The 20,928-nt window shown below is 50.2% G+C and overlaps 1 protein-coding gene across 6 annotated transcripts in view; it reads right to left on the minus strand.

Annotated features, from left to right (window-relative positions):
- Positions 1 to 3,241: 3,241 nt before the first annotated feature.
- ATG2B (autophagy related 2B) overlaps positions 3,242 to 20,928 on the minus strand; it is an 83,303-nt gene continuing 65,616 nt past the window's right edge. For 3 of the 6 annotated variants that reach the window (XM_042944222.1, XM_042944221.1, XM_042944226.1), the window contains 2 exons: positions 20,768 to 20,917; positions 12,964 to 17,394 (listed from right to left, as the gene is read on the minus strand). In XM_042944222.1, coding sequence (XP_042800156.1) covers positions 17,164 to 17,394; positions 20,768 to 20,917 — 381 coding nt within the window. In that variant the 3' untranslated portion in view covers positions 12,964 to 17,163. The other 3 variants (XM_042944223.1, XM_042944225.1, XM_042944224.1) reach the window with 3 other exon arrangements.

The raw sequence follows: 20,928 nt of genomic DNA on the forward strand, positions 1-20,928 counted from the left end.
TCAGAGGCTGGAGTGTCGTGGGGAGCCCCGAGCCATTGCTGGCACCCGCCGAAGGCCGGAGAAGGGAAAGGAGACGCATTCTCCCCTCAAGCTTCCAGAAGGCGCCAGCCCTGTAGACACCCGACTTTAGCCCAAGGAGACGGACTTCAGATGTCTGGCTTCCGGATCCGTAAGGCAATAAAGTTGTGTTGTTTTAAGTCATCCAGTTGGTGGTAATTTGCTACAGCAGCCATAGGAAACTCATACAACTTTCCGGTGAGGGTCTCTTGCCCGCCCAAAATCTTCTCCGCTGACGGCTAGGCATGCAGAGATGATACGGCTAGGGGTCCTAACCCCCAGGAACTTGCAGAAATGATTAGAGTATAAAAAAAGAAAACAAGAGGGGCGCCTGAGTGGCTCAGGCGGTTAAGTGTCCAACTTCAGCTCAGGTCATGATCTCACGGTTCGTGAGTTCAAGCCCCACGTCGGGCCCTGTGCTGACAGCTCAGAGCCTGGAGCCTCTGCTTCGGATTCTGTGTCTCCCTCTCTCTCTGCCCTCCCCCGCTCACGTGCTGTCTCCCTCTATTTCTCTCTCTCTCAAAAATAAATACACATTTAAAAAAAATAAAAAATAAGAATAGGAGGTGACACAAAGCAGGGTAACTGCCCCCACTGCGTGAGAGGAGGTGCTCAGAGCACAGAGGAACTGGGCCCAGGATGGGTGGCTGGGCGGGGATGGGTCTGGAGGGCTTCCAGGAGGAGGAGACATATAAGCTGAGTCCAAACAACTAGCAGTTGGCCAAACCAGATGGCAAAAAGGTGTGTTCCAGATAGAAGAAACATGCTCGACCCAGAGGCTGGGAGGCTCAGAGGTTAGGAGGGAGAAGGATGAGGAAGGTGAGGTATAAGGTGGTCACGGAGGGGTTTGAGGCTTGAGGAAGACCTAAGATGCTCAAGGGCAGGGAGGGAAGCATGGAGGCGGCAGAGGAGGGGGTGCTAAGGGCCCGGCTGAAGCTGGAAGGCATTGATCTAACGTTGTGTGAATTACTCGAGCAACGATTTCCGGCCCCAAACAGGTAGACACTTGGGTTTCCCCAGCGTTGGGGTCCTTCCAGATGGATGGCCATCGTTCAAGGGTGCTGGGGGTACTACCCTGTGACTACGGAGAATGGCTGAATCAAGGAAGGAATGGACTTAGGAGGAGCGGGAGGCAGAACGGATGCAGTTATGGAGCAGGGGGAACGTCTAGGTGACAGAGCGAAAGAACAGGAGGCTGTGGCCACAGATCGAGAGTGTCTGCATGGGACATTCCATCTCCCGCGTGGCCACGGCATCGGGTGGCTGGAACAGAGGAAAGGAGAAGGTCATCGGTGACAAGGCAGTCAAGGAATGGAGCGGTCGAGGATGGCCGCCCGCTGGGTCCTCTAGGCAGGCAGGTGCTGGAAGGGTCTGGGAAGGACACAGCCAGTGGGCCAGGTGCCAGGGGGCCGGTCCTCACGGGGCAGCGGCAAAGACCCAGAAGCCAGTGTTCCTGGAGCCTGGCGATGGTGGTCTAAGAGGCTGGCAGGCGCTGGGCCACTAGGCCCTCGTAGGCCATCCGCGAGAACCCTCCGGCCAGCGCTCCAGCCCCTGGAGCTTTTCCTGGAGAGCAGAGATTGAGGTCAACAAGCAGGATCCAGCCTGCACACGGGTTTAATTTAGATCACATTTAATTTAATTTAGATGTTTATTTTAAAAATATTTTTCTTCTTTTTTTTAATGTTTATTCTTGAGAAAGAGAGAGAGAGAGAGCGTGCAAGTGTGAGTGGGGAAGAGGTGGGGGGGGGGGAGGGGGGACAGAGGATCCGAAGCCGGCTCTGGGCTGACAGCAGAGAGCCCGCTGTGGGGTTGGAACTCACGAGCCGTGAGATCATGACCCGAGCCGAAGTCACACGCTTAACTGACTGAGCCGCCCAGGCGCCCCTGGATCACATGGTGTTTAAAAAAATATTCGAGGGTTGGTTACCAGTATTTAAATTCCAGATTAAAGTCCCGATTTGGGGACGCCCTTTGGCAGATCTACAACACAGGGTGTGCCTTCTTTCTGGGGCTGATATTTATTGAGTCTCTACTTTGTGCCTGACACTGGGGCAGGCACCGAGAGCACAGCAGGGCCCTCCTGGAGCTGACCTCCGGGTGCTCCACCCCAAGGCACCGATTCTCTGGCCCTGACGACAGGGCACCCCTCCATCGGCTACAGCCCCCTTCCACGGGGCAGAGGCCGGACCCGCCTCCCTGTTAGCGTCCCTGGCTCCAGCACCCACGTGGGCTCCCACTTTCTCTCTGCGAAGGGCCCAGGAGAGACGTGGAGCTTCTTCCCTAAATCCAGCTCCAGCTGTGGGCCTGTCATGCAAATCCACAGCTGCCCTGGCCCCTCCCAATGCACCCCGTTACCCCATCTGTCACGGGCACTGAGTCGCCCTAAGCACCCCCGAATCCCAGCCCGGGGAGACTCCTGGGTGTTGCAACGGACACAGGCAGGTTCTCGTCCTCCGGAGATGAGTCACGAGCTTGACGAGGAGCAAGCAGGAAGCTTTGTCCTACATGCTAGACAGAAAAGGCTTTAAATTCAATTAAAATGAGCGCGGGTCAAAGCGGGGCAATCTGGATAAAATCTGCAAAAATGTGCCGGTTCTGACATTGGACCGTACTTACGCACGATGTAACCATTAGGGCAAACGGAGTGAAAAACACAAAGGATCTCTCTGTGAATCCACTACAAGGTTTAACAAGGAAGATACCATCAGGTTGAACCCCTCCACTTTACAGATACGGATGCTGAGGCCCGGAGGTAGGCAGACACTTTCCCAAGGTTACCCAGTGAGCTGGACTCCTGGGACGGGGTTCTGTCTAGACCCAAGGATGCCAGCTAGACTGTGAGGTCAGAGAACAGGGCTCAGTGCCAGGGATCCCACCATGGGAATTGTCCTCCTGGTGGCAGACTCCTTGTACCTGGGGCTGGATTTGAGATCACGAGCGGGAAGACAGGCTTACTTTTCAGGAATTCCAGGAGACAGGAAAGTATTAGAAGGGTCAGTTGGGGCTCAGCAAGTACGAGAGGAAGATCCTTCAGGGCTTTCATTGACGGGGAGTTCAGTGGCTGCTGAAATAGCTGCTGGCTCCTGGGCTATATTAACAGGAGTACAGCATCTAAAATGTGGGAGGTGACACCCCGTTTAGCTTAGCACTGGACAGCGTACATGAAGAGTATCGTGTCCAGCTTTTGGCTCATTCAGAAGAAAGGGGTCAGACTGGCGAAGGGACTCAGTATCATAACCTTCATGACACAGTGAGAGCCTGAGAGGGCTTTCCCGAAGAAGCGAAGACCTGTGGAGAAAGGGGAACAAGTATCTTTAGTGTGACCCCAATAGGACCGAAGAGGGAAAAAAAATCCTGAGAAACACATTCTGGCTGAGGAAAGAGCTCTCTGATACAGCTGTCTCACGCGAGCAGGGGAGGCTGAAAAGAAGAGAGGTCGTTTCTCGGTAGGAGACGTGTAATCCACAGAGTCTGCCTGGGAGGAGTTCAGGAAACAAGGGGGTAACAGAGGAGGTGAGCCCGAGCTGGGTCTTGAAGTGAAACAGGACCGTGAGGGCGTTGACCACCCCCCAACAGCCTTTGCCTCGTGTAAGATGTCAGCCAGTGAGATCAAGGGCAAGGCTCGAGATTATCGCAAGGCTCCGAGGCCGGTGCTCCCTCTCGGCCACGAGAGTCCACGGAGCCTCTAAACAGGGGAGTGTCCCGTTCAGACCCACATTCTAGAGAGATCGCTCCGCTGGGATATGTGGAATAGGGACGATGGCCTGCAGGTCGTATAAGCTATGTGTCGCCCCCGGCGAACCACCTCCGAACGTACAGAAATAGACCCACCTTAGCTCACAGTTGTGCAGTCGACCACACGGGCTCCTGCCGGGCTGGGCCGCGCTCACGCGTGCACCTGTCATCGGCAAACGGCCAGCCAGCTCTGCTTCCGGGGGTTGAGCGGGAGGGCACGGCGGGCACGGAGCCGGCCTCAGGTAAATTAAACATCACCGACAGATTAGGTGCGTTGCTGCAAGGCCGAGGCCCCCAAATCTGACCTCCCCCGTCTAAGACAGAACCAGAGTCGCTGAATCGTCCACTGCTTCGACTGCCCTTACTGGGTGTTTCATACACGCCGGGGATTGTGGGAGGCGTGGGTACAGAGGACAATGAGACACTGTCCTTCTCTTAGGCCGCAGGACGTGGAAGAGACCGGCTAGGGCAGGCTGCTCGGTCTATGGACGGGAAACCTGAAGCCCAGCATGCTTTGCCCCGTCATGGGGTGACACCGGTCGGTGTGAGGTCTGGATGGAGGGCCAGCTCTCGTACCCTGTCTAGCCCCCTCGCCCCGTACAGTGGCTCCCCAGAAAACGCTTCCTGACGATCTCACGGCTCGTGGGTTCGAGCCCCACGTCGGGCTCTGTGCCGACAGCTCGGAGCCCGGAGCCTACTTCGGATTCTTTGTCTCCCTCTCTCTCTGCCCCTCCCTTGCTCCCACTCTGTCTCTCTTTCTCTTTCTCTCAAAAATAAATAAAAATATTTTTAAAAATTAAAAAAATAAAAGAAAGAATTAAGAAGCCCACTGATACCATATATCTAGGTGACATCACCCAACCGTGCCCTCCTCAGTCAGGAAGGTGACATCGTGGCCCCCATCCCCTGACTCCGATCTGCCTCGCTTAGTTCCAAACAGGCAGGAAAACTGTCCTCAAACCCCAGCTCCTATTATCTTGCCCATCTCTTCCTCCAAGGGACTCAAATTCCAAATATCTGTTACTCCTTGGGCAAAACCATGAAAGCCCGATGGCGAAATGCCAATCCGATTCCTGAGAGAGTGTTCACAAAATCCTTAGTAATACCTTAGCAAGTTTTGATTTCTTGGCGATATGGACGTTTTGGGCCACACAGTTCTTTGTGGTACGGGGGAGGGGGGTGGCTGTCGGGGGGCATCGTAGGGTGTTCAACAGCATCTCAGACCTCCAGCCTCTACCACTCGATTCCAGAAGCCCTCCCCCAGTGCGACAACCAAAATGTCTTAAGATATCAATTACCAAATGTCTTCCGGGAGCGAGATCGCCCCTACCCCGAGCTGAGAACCACATTTTAACTCGCGTGATCTAGTTATTCAGCAAGGGCCTCAAGGAAAGGCTGGTGATCTGGGGGGACTGCTCGGAGGTGGTGGGGCTTCAGCCCTCGTAGGACAGAACAAAGGGAAGGGGAGAAGCCACGGGGCCAGGTCCGCGCAAACAGGTCAGAAAGATTAAATAGCCAAGCATATGAAACCACTGAGAACCACCTCTGGCATGCATTGCACACACAGTAAATATTTGCTGGTATCATTACAGCTGTCTCTCCTCCAGCCCAAATAGTGACACGGGTTTATAGCAGCGCGTCACGGATCTGGGCATCATTCCCTGGTGCTCAACAGTAAATTCCTCCAGTCAAGCCCTGTGGCTTCTCCCAAAGTCATTTTCTCTCCATCAGCCTAGAGCCAACCTTGGGGTGGGGGGAAGGCCTGAGGCCGGAAAAGGGGAAACAAAGGAAGCGAAGAATGAGATTCAATTATAATGTGCGAAGGATCAACCCTTTAAGTAAAGACAGGATCCGACAGGACTTGGCCAAGGGTTAGGTGATGGAGAAGAGCTTAGAGATGCGGAACGTGATCTTTATTTAAAGTGCTGATATTTGGGGGATGGCTAGGTCGGTTGAGCGTCCGACTCTTGATTTCAGCTCAGGTCGTGGTGCCGGGGTCATGGGATCGAGCCTCTTGTGGGGCTCTGCACTGAGCACAGAGTCTGCTTGGGATCCTCTCTCTCCCTCTCTCTCTCTCTGCCCCTCCCCTGCTCACACACTCTCTCTCTCTCAAAATAAAAAACATGTTTAAACATAAAGTAGAATAAAATTAAAATACAGTGATGATGTTTCCGGGGGTCACCCGGATGGCTCAGTCTGTTTAAACGTCAAGACTCTTGACTCAGCTCGGGTGTTGATCTCAGAGTTGTGAGTTCCAGCCACGCCAACAGCATGGAGCCTACTTTTTAAAAGGCTAATGTTTTGAGGTGCCTGGCTGGCTCCGTTGGTGGAGGACCCCATTCCTGATCTTGAGTTCAAGCCCCATGTTGAGCACAGAGTTTACTTAAAAATATAAAGGCATTACCTGTTTAAAAACTAAAACTAAAATGTCGATGTTTTGGTGATCACGGATGTTGGTGCATTCATTTGTGCTTTTTAAAAGCATTGCACTAAATTATTATCTTGATTACTCATGCACCAGGGCCGGCGCATCCCGCCTCCCAGCCCCGAGGGGCGGGGTGACCGGGCTAGGGGGCTGCGTTTCCAGCAAAGAAATGAACCTTAAACAGGCTTCTGTTTTAGACTCACCCTTAGATACCCCTGCGGGAAAAACAACCAAAGATCTTTATCTGAATATAAAACGCATTTCCATTATTTCATGCCCTAAATATTCCCTTATCAGCCTGTTGTGACAACCACACCAAGCCCCGGGCATTGACAGTTGGCCCTGGTGTGTTCTACCACCCAGGGGAGTATTTCCAGGGAGAAATTGTGAAATAAAAAGCCATTTTCGTGTTTAATTTAAGCAGTGCCCTCCACCAAGAGGACGCCTGCCACGGGACAAGCCTGGCGAAACGATTGGGATAGTTAGGATTTTTCCCAAACCTTCCCACGGGGCGCGGGGGTCGGACTCCGCGCAGGCTCAGATGCGCGGCGGAAGCGGGCTGGCTCCGAACTCGGTAGTTGCTGAACCAAAGTTCCACTCGGGAAGGGAGCGGGCGCCCCCTGCTGGCCGAGGGGGAGGCTTGCTCTTTTCCCACAAGGGATCCTGCACAGATTTCCAAAGCCTTTAAAAAAAAATTTTTTTTTTTAATGTTTACTTATTTTTCAGAGAGAGAGAGAACGAGCAGGAAAGGGGCAGAGAGAGAGGGAGACACAGAATCCACAGCAGGCTCTGGGCTCTGAGCTGTCAGCACAGAGCCCGACACGGGGCTCAACCTCATGAACGGACAGATCATGACCTGAGCTGAAGTCAGATGCTCAACCGACTGAGCCACTCAGGCGCCCCTCAAAGCCCTTGTTTTAAAGGGTTACTTACAACAGATCAGTTCCAAAGCGTAACAGAATATAGAAATGGGAACAGGCAATGATTTCTCTGGAACGTGGTTGTTTAAAGACGTCTTTGGAAGAAAAAGATGTTTTAATGATTAACCTTGCTAGCGGGTATATGTTAGTAGGTACCACTTCAACCAGACAGCAATTGGCAAACAGACACCCAAATTTTAAATGGGTATATCATTGACTCGGTTGTTCCCCCTCGTCTGATGTGTTGAACAGATAAGTCACGGAGAATCTGAGACGCAGCAAAGTTAAATAACTTACTCAAGGTCAGTCTATGGGATGGAGAGTGGCTAAAACCCCGATTCAGCAAGTAAGACATAAAGGCTGAGAAAATGGCTTTCAAAGTGAAAGCCCGTATGAAGATTATTAAGAAGGGTTTTGAAGGGACCTCTGGATGACTCACTCAGTTAAGCGACCGAGTCGTGGTTTCAGCTCAGGTCTCACGGTTTGTGAGTTCGAGCCCCACCTCGGGCTCTGCGCTGACATCGAGGGGACTGCTTGGGGTTCTCTCTCTCCCTCTCTCTTTGTGCCTCCCCTGCTCGTGCTCTCTCCTCTCTCAAAATAAATCAATAAACTTAAAGAAAACAATAAAAAGGGCTTTGAAGAAAATTGTATGTGCTGAAGGGGAAAATTTAAAAAAAGTAAAACTTTGGTTCATACTGAAATGGAAAAGAGAGGTGTTTATGGGGCTCCAGGAGTGTCCCTCATAAATGAAGGGAGATTTCTCACCGTGGAGTTGTTGCCACTGATACTGAAATGAAAATAGAGTGGAGTGGAGAGGGGGATTGTGCCTAACTTGTCCCAAATATTAAAGGCATTCTGGAGTAATAGCCTTGAGGTCTCCAGCCCTCTAAAATTAATTGGGCCACATCTGGGCTGACAAATGCTCCCATTAGGGTTTTGGAAGCAGAACCAGAACCTTGCAGGGCACCTGGCTGGCTCAGTCGGTTAAGCGTCCGTCCAACTTTGGCTCAGGTCACGATCTCACAGCTTGTGAGTTCAAGCCCCTTGTCAGGCTCTGTGCTGACAGCTTGGAGCCTGGAGTCAGCCTCAGATTCTGTGTCTCCCACTCTCTCTGCCCCTCCCCAGCTCATGCTTACTCTCTATAAACATTAAAAAAACCCAAAAAAAGCCTAGTACCTTGCACCAAGCGGTCATGTTTCCCTTTATACCTCAGTGGAATCTAAATTTAAAAGCATATTTTGCCCTCTGCTGAGAGCCTAGAAATTCTTCCTCTAAGGACGTGAGAGGTTTCATTTTTCTTGGCTCTCCCCAAACCCGAAAGACTTTGACTCCAGCACCCTCTTTGACTTTTATTTCCAAATGCTACCCAGGATGCACCCCTTAAGTCAAATTCCCCTGTAACCAGGCAATCCTGAACACGAGGCTAAAAAGGGAGCCAGCTCCCCGCAGCGATCCCAAGGCTTCCCCAGATCTGTGTTTAATGCCTGGGAAGCCAGGTCTCTGAACGGCTGTGGGGAGAGAGACCCGAGTGGTGTCTTCAGAAGCGGGTATTCCAATTCTAAAACCTCTCTGGGTAGCGTCTGCTCCTTTCTTTGGCTTTGTGATATATTACTTGATTTCTCAAGAGCAAAACATTGATTTCCATTTGATAAGGGACAAATGGCTGGAATGATTGTGTCTAATCGATGTCTTCCCACTGGGTTCTGAGCTCCCCAAGAGCAAGGGGACATCTTTCATCTCTAGCCTGGGACATTGCACATAGGAGGCATTCAGGAAACATCTAATGCTCACATGATACTTACACAGTGTGTGAGACACTATTCTAAGCACTCTGCGCCTATTAACTCACACAATCCTCATAATAACCATATTATTATCGCTGTACAGGAAACTGAAGCCCAGAGAGGTCAAGCAACTTCCCCAAGGCCACACAGCTAACAAGTACGGAAGCCTGGGTTTGGCCCTAGGCAGCCTGACTCTCTAAAATCTAGATTCTTGAGGAGCCTGGGTGGCTCAGTCAGTTAAGTGTCCGACTCTTGATTTTGGCTCAGGTTAAGATCTCACGGTTTGTGAGTTCGAGCCCGGCATGGGGCTCTTTGCCCTCCGCGCACGGAGCCTGCTTCGGATTGTCGGTCCCGCCCCACCCTCTCTCTCTCTCTGCCCCTTCCCCGCACGTTCTCTCTCTCTCAAAATAAATAAACTTAAAAAATAAAATCTACATTCTTAGCCACTATACCAGTGGCTCCCAAACTTATCTGCATACGAGTCACCCGGGAAGCGTCAAAAACAAAAAAAAAAAGCCCCAGGTGTTGTGATTTTATTGGTCTTGGGTGTGGCCTGAGTTTCTTTTAAAAGTTTTAAAAGATCCTCCAGTGACGCGGACGACTCTGGAGGACGGTGACGTGACACCAACCTGCCTCGTTACTCGGCACATCTTTCTGCTGAATTCAAACTGCACCACGTGGAACCGCTTTCAGGAGTGTAAACAAGCCAGGGAGGAAAACAAAAATCCAATTCCGGTGGCGGCAAATTAACGTTGGAATGCAACGAACTGCTTATAACTCCACTCGGTAGGCGCTAACAGCACGGGTCCGCAGCCACATTCTTGCAGCGGCGTGGCCAGCACCCCCGCCCCCAGACCCCGACTTCCTTCTACCGTCCTAGGCTCACAGCAAGGCCACACTGCCAGGGTGGCTTCGTGCTGGGCGTGGTCACGTGACAGGATTCGGACCAATAGCCTGCGGGCAAACGTCCCCAGCTTCGAGGCTGGCTTCCTCAATCCCCGCCTTGGGGGGGGGGGGGGGGGGCAGAGCCACAAGATGGGGGGAGCCTGGGGTCCTCCAGTACCCTAGAGGAGAGCTGCCAGACATCGGGAGCACCAGCTGGACTTGATGTGAATGAAAAGCGGTTGGGATTTGGGGGGGGTTCATCTGTCATTAGTGACCAGTGTTCCCGGACTAGCAGATGGTGTGGCTGTGGGTGGGTCACTTCTCCTAAGCATCGGTTTCGTCACCTGCAGAGCACGGATACAGGTGAGAGGATGCTGGAAAGCCCGGTGGCTCACAGCTGCCCCCCACCCAGGGGCTCCGGCAGCAGATGGGAGGTGGGGGGGGGGGGGGCGGGGATTTGTCCCTCTGGCCCCTCTGACTACTTGGCTGTGCAAGGCCACCGCTGTGTGGGGCACCCCCTCTCCTTCGGAGGCAGGCTCTGAGAGCCTCTCTCTCCCTCTTCCCGCCAGGCCCGCAGTGAGGCTTAATGTTGCCTCGGTGTTGCTCAAAAAGCGAGAAATCACCACCGCCTCCTGGCTGAGGCCCAGGACAGACCCAGAGCTGAAAGTGAAAGGGACACCAAGGTCCCTGTGGGTCTCCCCAGCCCCCGCCCACCTCTGCTGAGTCAGTCCCTTCCTTACAGCCTCCTGGGCGCCCTGAGTGGCCGTCTGCCTCCTGCCAGGGCCCCGGCTGATGCGGAGTGTGGACGCCCCATGGTTGAGTGCTGAACACAGTCGGCACATAGTGAATACCGAACAGAAATTGCATTTTCATCTATTTTACATATAGTTATAGATTTGTATTGCTTCTTAAATACTGCTAAAACCAGGAAAAGAGTAAAATTGCATCAAATAAAGGACTTCAAGTACTAAATCGTGTGATCCTGGGCGCCTAACTTTGCTTCTCTGGGCTTCGTTCTCAACGGCACAGTGACCGGAGGGTTATATGACCCCTAAGGTTCATTCGGTCGTTCGCTCGCTCATCCATTCACTGGGCCCTGATGCCTTGGTTCTGGGCAAGGCCTGTGCCAGGCACCAGGTGTATGCGCACCCTGCCCTCACGGAGGGGGTCAGACAATCAGGAGTGAAACAAGTCCATTTGGGTTCGTGAGAGGGACCACAGACGTTTGTTATGTTTTAAGGAGGGTGTGCGGGGACAGAGAATGAAGTAGGTAGGGTGGCTGGCCCGGTCTGAAAATGGTAACCTTTAAGCTGTGATCAGGAGGAAGCAGGCAGAGCATTCTAGAAAGGAATGTGGGAAGGCTCTTAGGCCCTGTTCTCGCTCTGGGCTGCACATGACCTCCCCGTGGTCTGTCCCAGGCAGGTTCTGCCGCCCAGGGGACACTTGGCCATACCTGCAGACGTCTTTGGCTTTCACGACTGGGGGGCGGGTGCTACTGGCATCTACTGGGTCAGGCCAAGGATATTGCTAAACACCCTAAAATGCCCAAGAAGCCCCCTCGACGATGGATTATCCAGCCCCAAATGTCAAGATTGCTAAGGTGGAGAGACCCTGACTTAGCCCCTTTCGCAGATTTTTATTTAATTGGTGCAGAGTGGAACCCGAGCTTCAGCATTAAAAAAAAAAAAAAATCTCCAAGTGGCTCCAACCCCTGCAGCCAGGGATGCGACAGAACCGAATGACTAGCACGGCCGGTGCTGAGCCAGGCGAGGGGAGAGAAGCTGGCAGTGCAGGGGAGAGACGGAGAAGCAAGTTGTCCTTGCCTTGGGCTCAAGTCCTCGAAGGGTCGTGGATCTCCATCTTCTAGCAAAATTCCTTTCTTAGTTTCCTAACGAGTGACGAGTTCTCACTAACTCAGACAACTGTGCAAGTTCCCCTGCAGTGATGTCTTAGGATGGGCATGGGGTCTGAGAGTCAAGCCGTGTGACCTTGGGAAAGGTTCTCTGGACTTCTCTGAACCTGCTTCCTCCTCTGGAAACCAGGGACTGTAACAAGCGCTTCTCCGAGGGGCCCTGAGGGTGACAGAGCGCCCAGGCGCCACGAGCCCCGGTCACAGAAAGCATCTCACAGAGGCTGCCGGCCCTCCTTCACAAGAGCCCTGTGTGGAGCATGATGGGACTTTCCCCTGGCAGCTCAAAGTGGATGGTGATGTAGTGACATCTGTCACATCAAAACCTCTTTTAAAGCGTTGCCTTTAAAAGCGTTTAACAGGACATCTGGGTGGCTCAGTCGGTTAAGTGTCAACTTCGGCTCAGGTCATGGTCTCGCAGTTCATGAGTTCGAGCCCCACCGTGGGCTCTGTGCTGACAGCTCGGAGCCTGGAGCCTGCTTCAGATTCTGTCTCCCTCTCTCTCTCCCCCTCCCTGGCTTGTGCTGTGTGTGTGTGTGTGTGTGTGTGTGTGTGTGTGTCTCAAAAATAAACATATCAAAGTGTTTCTTTAAAATACCTCTTTTATAAAGCTAAAAATATTCCTCCAAATAGAACAGATTTATCAAGTATTTAACTAGGTCCCTAAGACCGAAACAGCAAGGTATGTTTGCCACAAGTCCACATTGTAGGGATAATAGAGTGATTCATGCCCTAAAGGGGGCAGGAGTGGCACATTTTAAAATGACATGCCCTGCATATCCGAGAGCAGGTGGATACACGATTTGCTATCGCGAGGACCCAGATCATAGGAACACTGTTTCTCGTAAACAGGATCTGACACAGACCTACACCCCACCCCCAAACGTATTTTATACAGGTTTTGGGAACAGTTCTTGGCGAAAGACAATAGTGTTTAAAGCAAACTCCAAAGAGTAAATGTTTTTCTTCAAGAGTTCTCTTCATTTCATAATATTTTCAACAGTCACACTGACAAAAAGTTACATTTCCACAAAAATACTCATACAGCATCGGTATTCTTAAAGTACTCACATCCAAAATTACCTTAGGGGAAACTAGGAAACTTAGCAACGAGTACACAACATTGCGGTGAGATTAAATTCAATCTCTGAAGTCGGGATGGATTCACAGAAGAGCCGAACTTGGTGCCCCTTCCAAATTCCACCATCAAAAAAGCAACCGGTCCTGGGTGATCGGCGAGTTCTATAGAAACGAGAGAAGACGAATCCAACTAGAAACTAGAAGCTGCCATTTCATATATACAAAATACGTGTCGAACAGCAAGATAAACACATTTCTTAAAGCGGGGGCTGCTACGTCAACAACGCACTGCCCTGGAGAGAGGTCACGGAGCCAGCCAGCGTCACACCTGCCACCTCCTGACCGTCAGCAGGGGGCACTCGAAACCAAGGTGCCCATGGTTGGCCCAGGAGGCAAAGATCTCGAACACCAATGTTTTTGAAAACTGCTGACATCTCGAAATGGGAATCGTTGGCACTCAAATTTCTCATCCCCAAAGCAGCCCATCGTGATGGTGTTAGAACACCTCTACCTCCGGTGTGCAGACTACAACGAAAGGAAAATACTCCCCGCGTAAGCGGGCTGATGACAGCTGTGTTTATGAAGTCTACTGAGGGGAGCGGTGTGCCTGGCTGACCCCGACGATAGGGACTTAAATTGGCATCAAAGCACTCAGCTATTGTTATATGAAAAGACTAGCAGAAATGGGCTTGCTCGACAAAAGATTTTTTTCCCCTACATTAACTCTACGCTATATACATAACCTTCCTCGTTAACACCTAAGACTCACAAATCCGTATTTGATTTATTCTACTTGATATCAGCTGGCTTGTCTAATCCACCTGCAGATACAAAGAGGGTCACGAGTTTTTGACAGTCCCTTCCTTTCGAGCTTAAAGAACTTTCTCGACCTGGTCCCTAAGGTCCCAAGCGGGTTAAGAGGATGGGAGGGGAAACAGAGTAACTGCTCACGACCCCTGCCACGCTTCCCCCCCCCAATTCTGAGGGAAGACGCCCAATGCAGGTGTAAGAAAACGGAAACAAAGGCCGGTGATTCAAGTCGAGGCCCGAAGCTCTCCACAGCTGTCAACCCTGAAGCCAGTTAGCGCAAGTGTTCTCGTTGCAAACTGCCGGACTCCGACACTGCCCGCTGTCTCTGCGCTCTGGTGAGAGTGCGCACAGCGCACAGAACCCGAACCAAACACGCCGGGACACGCGGCCCCCGCACGGGACAGACAGAGTCGTCTAGACGGCTTAGAAACTGAACCGAGGCCCCAAGCCTACAGAACACAGCTTTCAAAAGGGGACGATTACAAAGTAAACAGGACTTTACTGGAAAAGTGACACACACAGCAGGAGGCAGGAAACACCGGTGTTTAGTATTTTTTGCCATTTTAGGCACACGGCTGCTTGGAAAGATTTCTTAAAGCGAGTTTTGCGTTATAAAAACATCGATGTTAAATACGTGCGCGTAAGCGGGAATCCAAATTGGACCCAAACGTGGCTAAAACGGACGTTTACTGCTCTAAAAGAAACACTCGGTCTATCCTAAAAGGCAAATCTTAAAGTGGATGTCCTACTTGTAAATAACAGCAATCTGGGGACAGAGAGGGCAACTGGGAGTGCAAGTCAGTCCCCGTTCAAGAGAAGGTACCGCCATGGACTTCGCGGTCTTAACCGAGTGGTCCTCACACGTCTCTGGAACACTGTCTGTCCTAAGACTCGCTGACAGATCTCGGTCAAGCTTGCTCGCTGGACTCCTTGGGGAGATGCCCGTTTGGCCGCCAGGCAGCACCAAGCAGACGGACGCAGTCCGCTCCGTTCAGAACCGCACCTCAAAAGTCAACCACGCGGCCACCGCAGCCTCTCAAATGCAGCACTCGGGAGAGATCCCAGATCTAGGGGAGCCCACGGCTGCCGTGGGCGCTCTCTTTCGGCGCCATCAGCGCGAGGGGTCGCAGGACTGGGGCCCTCTATCAAGCGCTACATCCCACACCGCCATTCACACACACGCGCACACACACGCCCTCATCAGCCAAAAATCTGTTGGGCTCTGTCACCCAAAACCCCCTTAGTTTACAGGCAGACGCTGAGACTGAAGAGAAATCAAATGTCTTGGCCACGTCACCTGCCTAGTGAGTGCGGACCTGGCAGCCCAAGGGCCCTGCCCAACGGTCTTCTTACTGCGTCGTTGCGACATAAAAGCTGGAAGAGACATTTTTTTTTTAAGAGAAAAAATAGAAGATACTTAATAATGCAGAAGGGTTCAGATATGACCTACATAAACATCTCCAGCAAAGACCATCTGGATTAAAGAGGCAACGAACAGAACCTCGACACTGGACCTTTCTGAGGCAGGTTTCCGGTTCCCCAACAGAGGCTGTGGACAGCAGGTGCAGGAGCACAGGACACAGGCCGTGGAGAATACGTTATGGAGATGTAGGTCAAAACAGGATTTATAAACCGAATGTGTCGAAAAACCAGTCTATTTACAACTCAGTACAAAGAAGAGGATGATTATTTCTCCCTATGCTGTATCTAACTGAACTTAAATAATCGGTGTAACTACGGAAAACGTAAAGCTCTTTTATATTTTAAGTTGAATTCAGTTTGTTTGATTCGTCATCACAGAAAACATACACAGTATGCTCTGTTTTAAGGAACCTGGAACATGGTGGGGTCGGTGAGCAGGGTGGTCAGAACATGCCCCCAAAGCAGGCTGAGGCTTCGTGGTGATGAACGGGTGTGGCTAGTGTTTCCTCGGGATCCCATTTTACACAGACTGCATTTTACAGGCGCAAAGTAAAAGAAAGTTCCGTGACACTTAAACAGGCGCTTCTCTGAGTTTTTTCAACAGTACAAAGGAAAACAGAATAAAAATTAAACACTGTTTAACACAACTTTCATCAATGTTAAAGGCCCAGATTTTTGGTCTACGTTGCCCTCTTGTTCAGAGAACCTAGAGAATGAAATCAATTCCACATCATTTTTCAAACCCCTGGCTGAGAAGCAGTTCTGAAATCCAAACTCACATCCGAGACGTGAGTCTCCCCACTCTGGGAAACGAGAAGTCCCATCATGCAGCTGTAAACACTGGACAAAGTCCCCCACTTGCTTTCTGCCAGATCAACCGAAAGTCAAAAAGGGAGTTCTTGCGGACAACTTCCCTCTCACTCCTAGGTAAGGATTTCCTTGCTATGAACCAAAATCAGTTTTGAGAAAGTGTCCCAGGTATCTTGGGATGGATCCTAGTACTGCATCTATAAATATGCTCTAAGACAAGCAAAATATTCATGGAAGCATAAAACAATTTTACCTTTAAATAAAAATACTTTATTCATTCCTGACAGGTTATCAAAACGTACATCGTTAACCAAGTAAAAACGGTATACTTCGAAATAGCTGATTAGGGCATATTTGGAGGATTTTTGGTTAATTTCACAAGAGTAAAAATCATTTCCAATCTCCCTCTCCACACAGTCCTAACAAGCCTGCACTGTCCCTGCTGAAAACTGAACATATAAACAATCATATGGGCCCCAGTTCATTATAGAGTGCACATTTTCATTTACACTTCAAATAAATGGAAGTCATTACGTTTGAGTTATTAGCTTCCTTCGCCAAAAACACTCAGTTTACTCCTCTTTATAGTTTGTGAAAATCTGTAAATTACATAACGAATGTATCTCGACTTGTATTAACCTAAACGCACACGCACACGCACACACACACACACAGAAGATAAAGTGCAACACAACAGAACACGTCTGCGACATTCACGTTCTCAAACTCCCACAGAAAGGTTTTCTGAGGAAATGGAAATCGTGTTCTCAAGTGCACGGACACTAACTCCAACCGACTAGGTTAGTTATTCCTCAGTGATATTTATATTAAGATCCTATTTGCTTTGCTCTCCCTGGAGCCTCGGTCTCTCGTTCTCCATGAAAGTCTCGAAGCTGTGGTTCTTTTTCAACCTTGAGAAAAATCAGCTCCTCGGGGCAACATAAATGGCCCTTTCAAAGCGACAGGTTTCCGAACGCTCCACTGTAACAGGCGGCTTCCAATGCTCTCTCGTCTCCAGCAAGGAGAATTGTAGCCATTTCGATAAACGCAAGCGTTTCACTCACTCAGCAGCCAACGCTTAGGACTTCTGACGCCAGCCGCCAAACGTTTCTACAGGCAAGTACCAAACGAGCCCTGAAACGTCACAAGTTTTTGGTTGCGTGTTTTTTTGATATTAAATTATTCAACTGAGAAACGCTTTTGTTCCTGAGATGAGCACAATAAAATTAAATGAGTTCCCTCTGAAGCTGCCGACGGGACGCTATGCTCCTTGTTTCCCCCCCCCCCCGCCCCGCGCTGTCTTCACGAAGAGTCACGTCTGAAAAATCAGTCTTCCCCGTGGCGCCATTTCTGGGACTCGTCCTGCCGAACATCTGGTCTAATTTGGTTTCTCATGCCACCTAATACATTTGATGTTGCTTCTGTGGCAACGATCAGAGGCTTCACCACCGCGGGAGGAATCTGGCGCAGGACCTCGCCCACGGCGCCGGTGACCCCTCTGCTCTCGTGTTCTCGAGCTGCAGTTTCGTAAATAGTCTGAGCCGTGTCTGTAAGTCCCTGAGAGGGAGAGAGGAGAGAAGGCCAGAAAAATCTCTAAATTTTCCCGCAGTACACAGCTTTAGCAGAGTTCATCAACAGTATGCTTGCAACTAGACCAAAAAAAATACCCACCGTGCTTTTGAGATAACCCAGGATAATTATATTAATGACAAAATTCTAAGGGAAAATAAAAGGCAATTATTATGATTTAGTATTTTGTTGTGACACGTGTGTGTAAAAAATACAGCTAAACTACAATTTCACATAGGGAAGCTTAAAGAAATATTTAATGATCCAAGAGGAGCCCTCCTGGCACTATTAATCACTCTAGTTAAATCAAACTTAGCAAACAAAGCTTCCGGAATAACATAATCTCAAAAGAAATACGGTGATAGTTCTTCCGATCCAACCATAACAAGAAAACCTAATTCTATGAAACTCCAGAAAATTACTTAATTTGTTTTAAATTATCGTCTATTTACTAGAAAATATAACCATGGAACATGCACTTAAGAGAAAAGGCGAAATACAACATCTTACTGGGTTAAACAGAAAAAAATCTGAGAACATAAAGCAGGAACATGTTTAATAATTTTCTGTAGCATGTTTTCCTCTTCTAACTGTGTAACATTAAAATAATGACTGTTAACCTTTAAAGCTGAATATGTAAAGGTGTTGATCAAACCGAGCTGGTAAAATTCAGGCATGACTTTTGACTTGTCTAACTCCGGACCCCTCCCTGCAGGGGACACAAGTCCCTGTTCCGGTGTGGCCGTTTCAGGAGGGGCACAGCGCAAGGAACTGCGGGCTCTCCGGGGAAATCAAGGAAGCTGTCTTAACCCAGAATCCTGCCATCACTCTGACGGGCGAGCAAGAGTACCCCTCCCACCCGCCACAGCAGGCAAAAGCATGGAACACCGGAGCAGGGAAAGTACAGAAGAAGAAAAAACAAAAACAAAAAACCAACCATCTAAGTGCCATTTTTTACAACCATCTAGTACATACAAGAGAGAAAAGGCTCCGTTTATCCATTCGCCCCACCACCTCCCCGCTCCTCCCTCGGCCCCCCTCCGGGTACTAGCTGACGTCACCCGGCAAGCCCCACCAGCAAGTGTGGAGACGACAGAAGTAAATTCCATCTCAGCTCCGGCACTTAGGCGCTGCCTTCAAGTCCTTCCGATGGGGAATTTCCACGGTGTGGGGACTGTCGAGATTAAATGCCACGACGCGCCTAACGACACCAGCACGGCAGGAACCGCGTATTCACTAAGCGTGTTCCGGGTCACCACCACCACCCCCGCCCTCATCACAGCTACCTGCCTCCCGCGAGGGGGAGGTACGTAAGCCGGGGTCGGCCGACTTCCTCGGGAAAGGGCCAGAAGGCAAATGTTTGTGGGCCACACAGTCTCTACCGTACATGCTTTTTCTTTTTGTCTTCTTTTTACGATCCTTCAAAATTGTAAAAATAACCCTGAGCTAGAAGGTCCACCCAAAAACGGGCCTATGGTGCGCAGAGCCCGGATCTAGAGGAGCAGCCTTTCTGTGAAATACACGGGGTGTGTTCTCTCAATCTTCGAGTTACTAACATCTAAAAGGGAAAAGACGCGTTTATCGCCATGTAGGTGCCTCTATTTAAAAAGTTTTTAACACAGAATTGAGATCCGTCTACAGGGTGCTCACTGTTCACACCCTCCCTCCCCCAGTCTCATCCTGACAGTTTGAGAGAAAGAAGAGGACGTGGCAGAGCCGAACACCCAGGTTCCAATCCTGACCCGCTCTGACCTGCCCTGTTCCACTGGGGAGCTGTTCCCACAGAGCCGGTCCTCAGGGCTGAGCAAGGAACGCCACCTACCTTTGATGGTCGCTATACAGCTGGGACAAAGTAAACACATAAATATTTTTTTTAATGAACACAGATTAAGTTGGTCAAGCTTTGTGTAAACTGTAAAGTGCCCCATATCCAAGTGCCATTACATCTGGCTTTCAACGGCCCCCACTAGGCCTTGAACCCCAGAATCATTTTACAAACCTGATTTCTAACATGACTACATGTTAGATAACTAGCCCATCCTGATATCTGCAGGAACAGGTCTGACCAGTAATTCTCTCCATTCTCCCAAATGAATCTCCTCTTAAGAAAGGCAAGTGGTCTTACTTATTCCACTAATACATGTCCTGGGGGCCCTACCTCAGTGGTCATCCGACTGTTCGGGACCAGAGGCTACTTTGTCAGGGAAAAGACCGTCCTAGGCACCTGTGCCTGTCCGAATATGATGGGAAAAAAAGATCTTTAATGAAATCCTAATATATGCATCATGAGTACAACAACCTCAAACTTCATGTCATATTAAAAAGAATGTCCCCAACAAGGCCCATAAAGAACCGGGATTCACTGGCGCAACTAAACTGCAATTTGGCAATACTTAATAAGGGTCAGGATTCGAACAGCTACACATAACCTCTTGCACAAATAAAGGGACGTTTATATGAACATTCCTAAAGCAGTGTTTTATTTTTTTATTTTTATTTTTTTAACATTTATTTATTTTTGAGACAGGGAGAGAAAGCATGAACGGGGGAGGGTCAGAGAGAGAGCGAGACACAGAATCTGAAACAGGCTCCAGGCTCTGAGCTGTCAGCACAGAGCCCGACGCGGGGCTCGAACTCACGGACCGCGAGATCATGACCTGAGCCGAAGTCGGATGCTTAACCGACTGAGCCACCCAGGCTCCCCTAAAGCAGTGTTTTAGGGCAAAAATGGCAACTGTCTACCAACAGGGAAATACGGTCATACAGTAAAATGCTGTAAGACAGTTTAAATTAAATGTACACATACCAACATGGATCGATCTTGAAAGGCAGACGTTACACAGCGATACATACACGGTGATGCCATTTATGGCGACTTTCAAAATATAAACAACAGTACGTGTTGCTCAGGAATACATACATGATAAAACTGCAAAAACGTGTACAAAAAACCACGTACCGCCTTCAGGACAGTGGAGGCATGGGATCGGGACGAGAGTGAGCGGCTCACCTGAAAAGCTGTAAAAGCTGCACTTCTCAACAAAGCTGAGCAACTACAGCGCAGTGTGACTCCCGTGTCACAGCCGGCTGCGGAGGGCACGCGCTGGTCTCCGCGACCCAGCCGGCCTCTGCACGTAAGGAGAATCGGTCTTTCCTCTGGATCATGACCCCTCTTGTGAGCCCATCACTACGTGGCCCCAGTCTCTGACCTCATGCAGATATCTGCACTCGCTACTGGGAGCAATTCGAAGTCCACTCTCAGGGATTGTCAGGAACAAATCCCAACCATGGAACGCTCGTTAGACAAAAGCCAGGAAAGCATGCCAGCTGCTTCCGCCTCATCCTCTCAAATACCACTCACCTCTTTCACAACACTGTAGGCCTTGGCCACACCTTCCCGCAGGTCCACTGGCTGGTGGGCCAGGCGGTGATGAGGAAACCTTTTGATCTTCTTGGGCTCGATAGAAAGGGTCCCAGGAGACACCATGTCATAAGCAGTCTCTGCTGCTGCCTGGATCATTT

Source organism: Panthera leo, chromosome B3, assembly GCF_018350215.1.
Source record: "Panthera leo isolate Ple1 chromosome B3, P.leo_Ple1_pat1.1, whole genome shotgun sequence".
Classification (NCBI taxonomy): Eukaryota; Metazoa; Chordata; class Mammalia; order Carnivora; family Felidae; genus Panthera; species Panthera leo.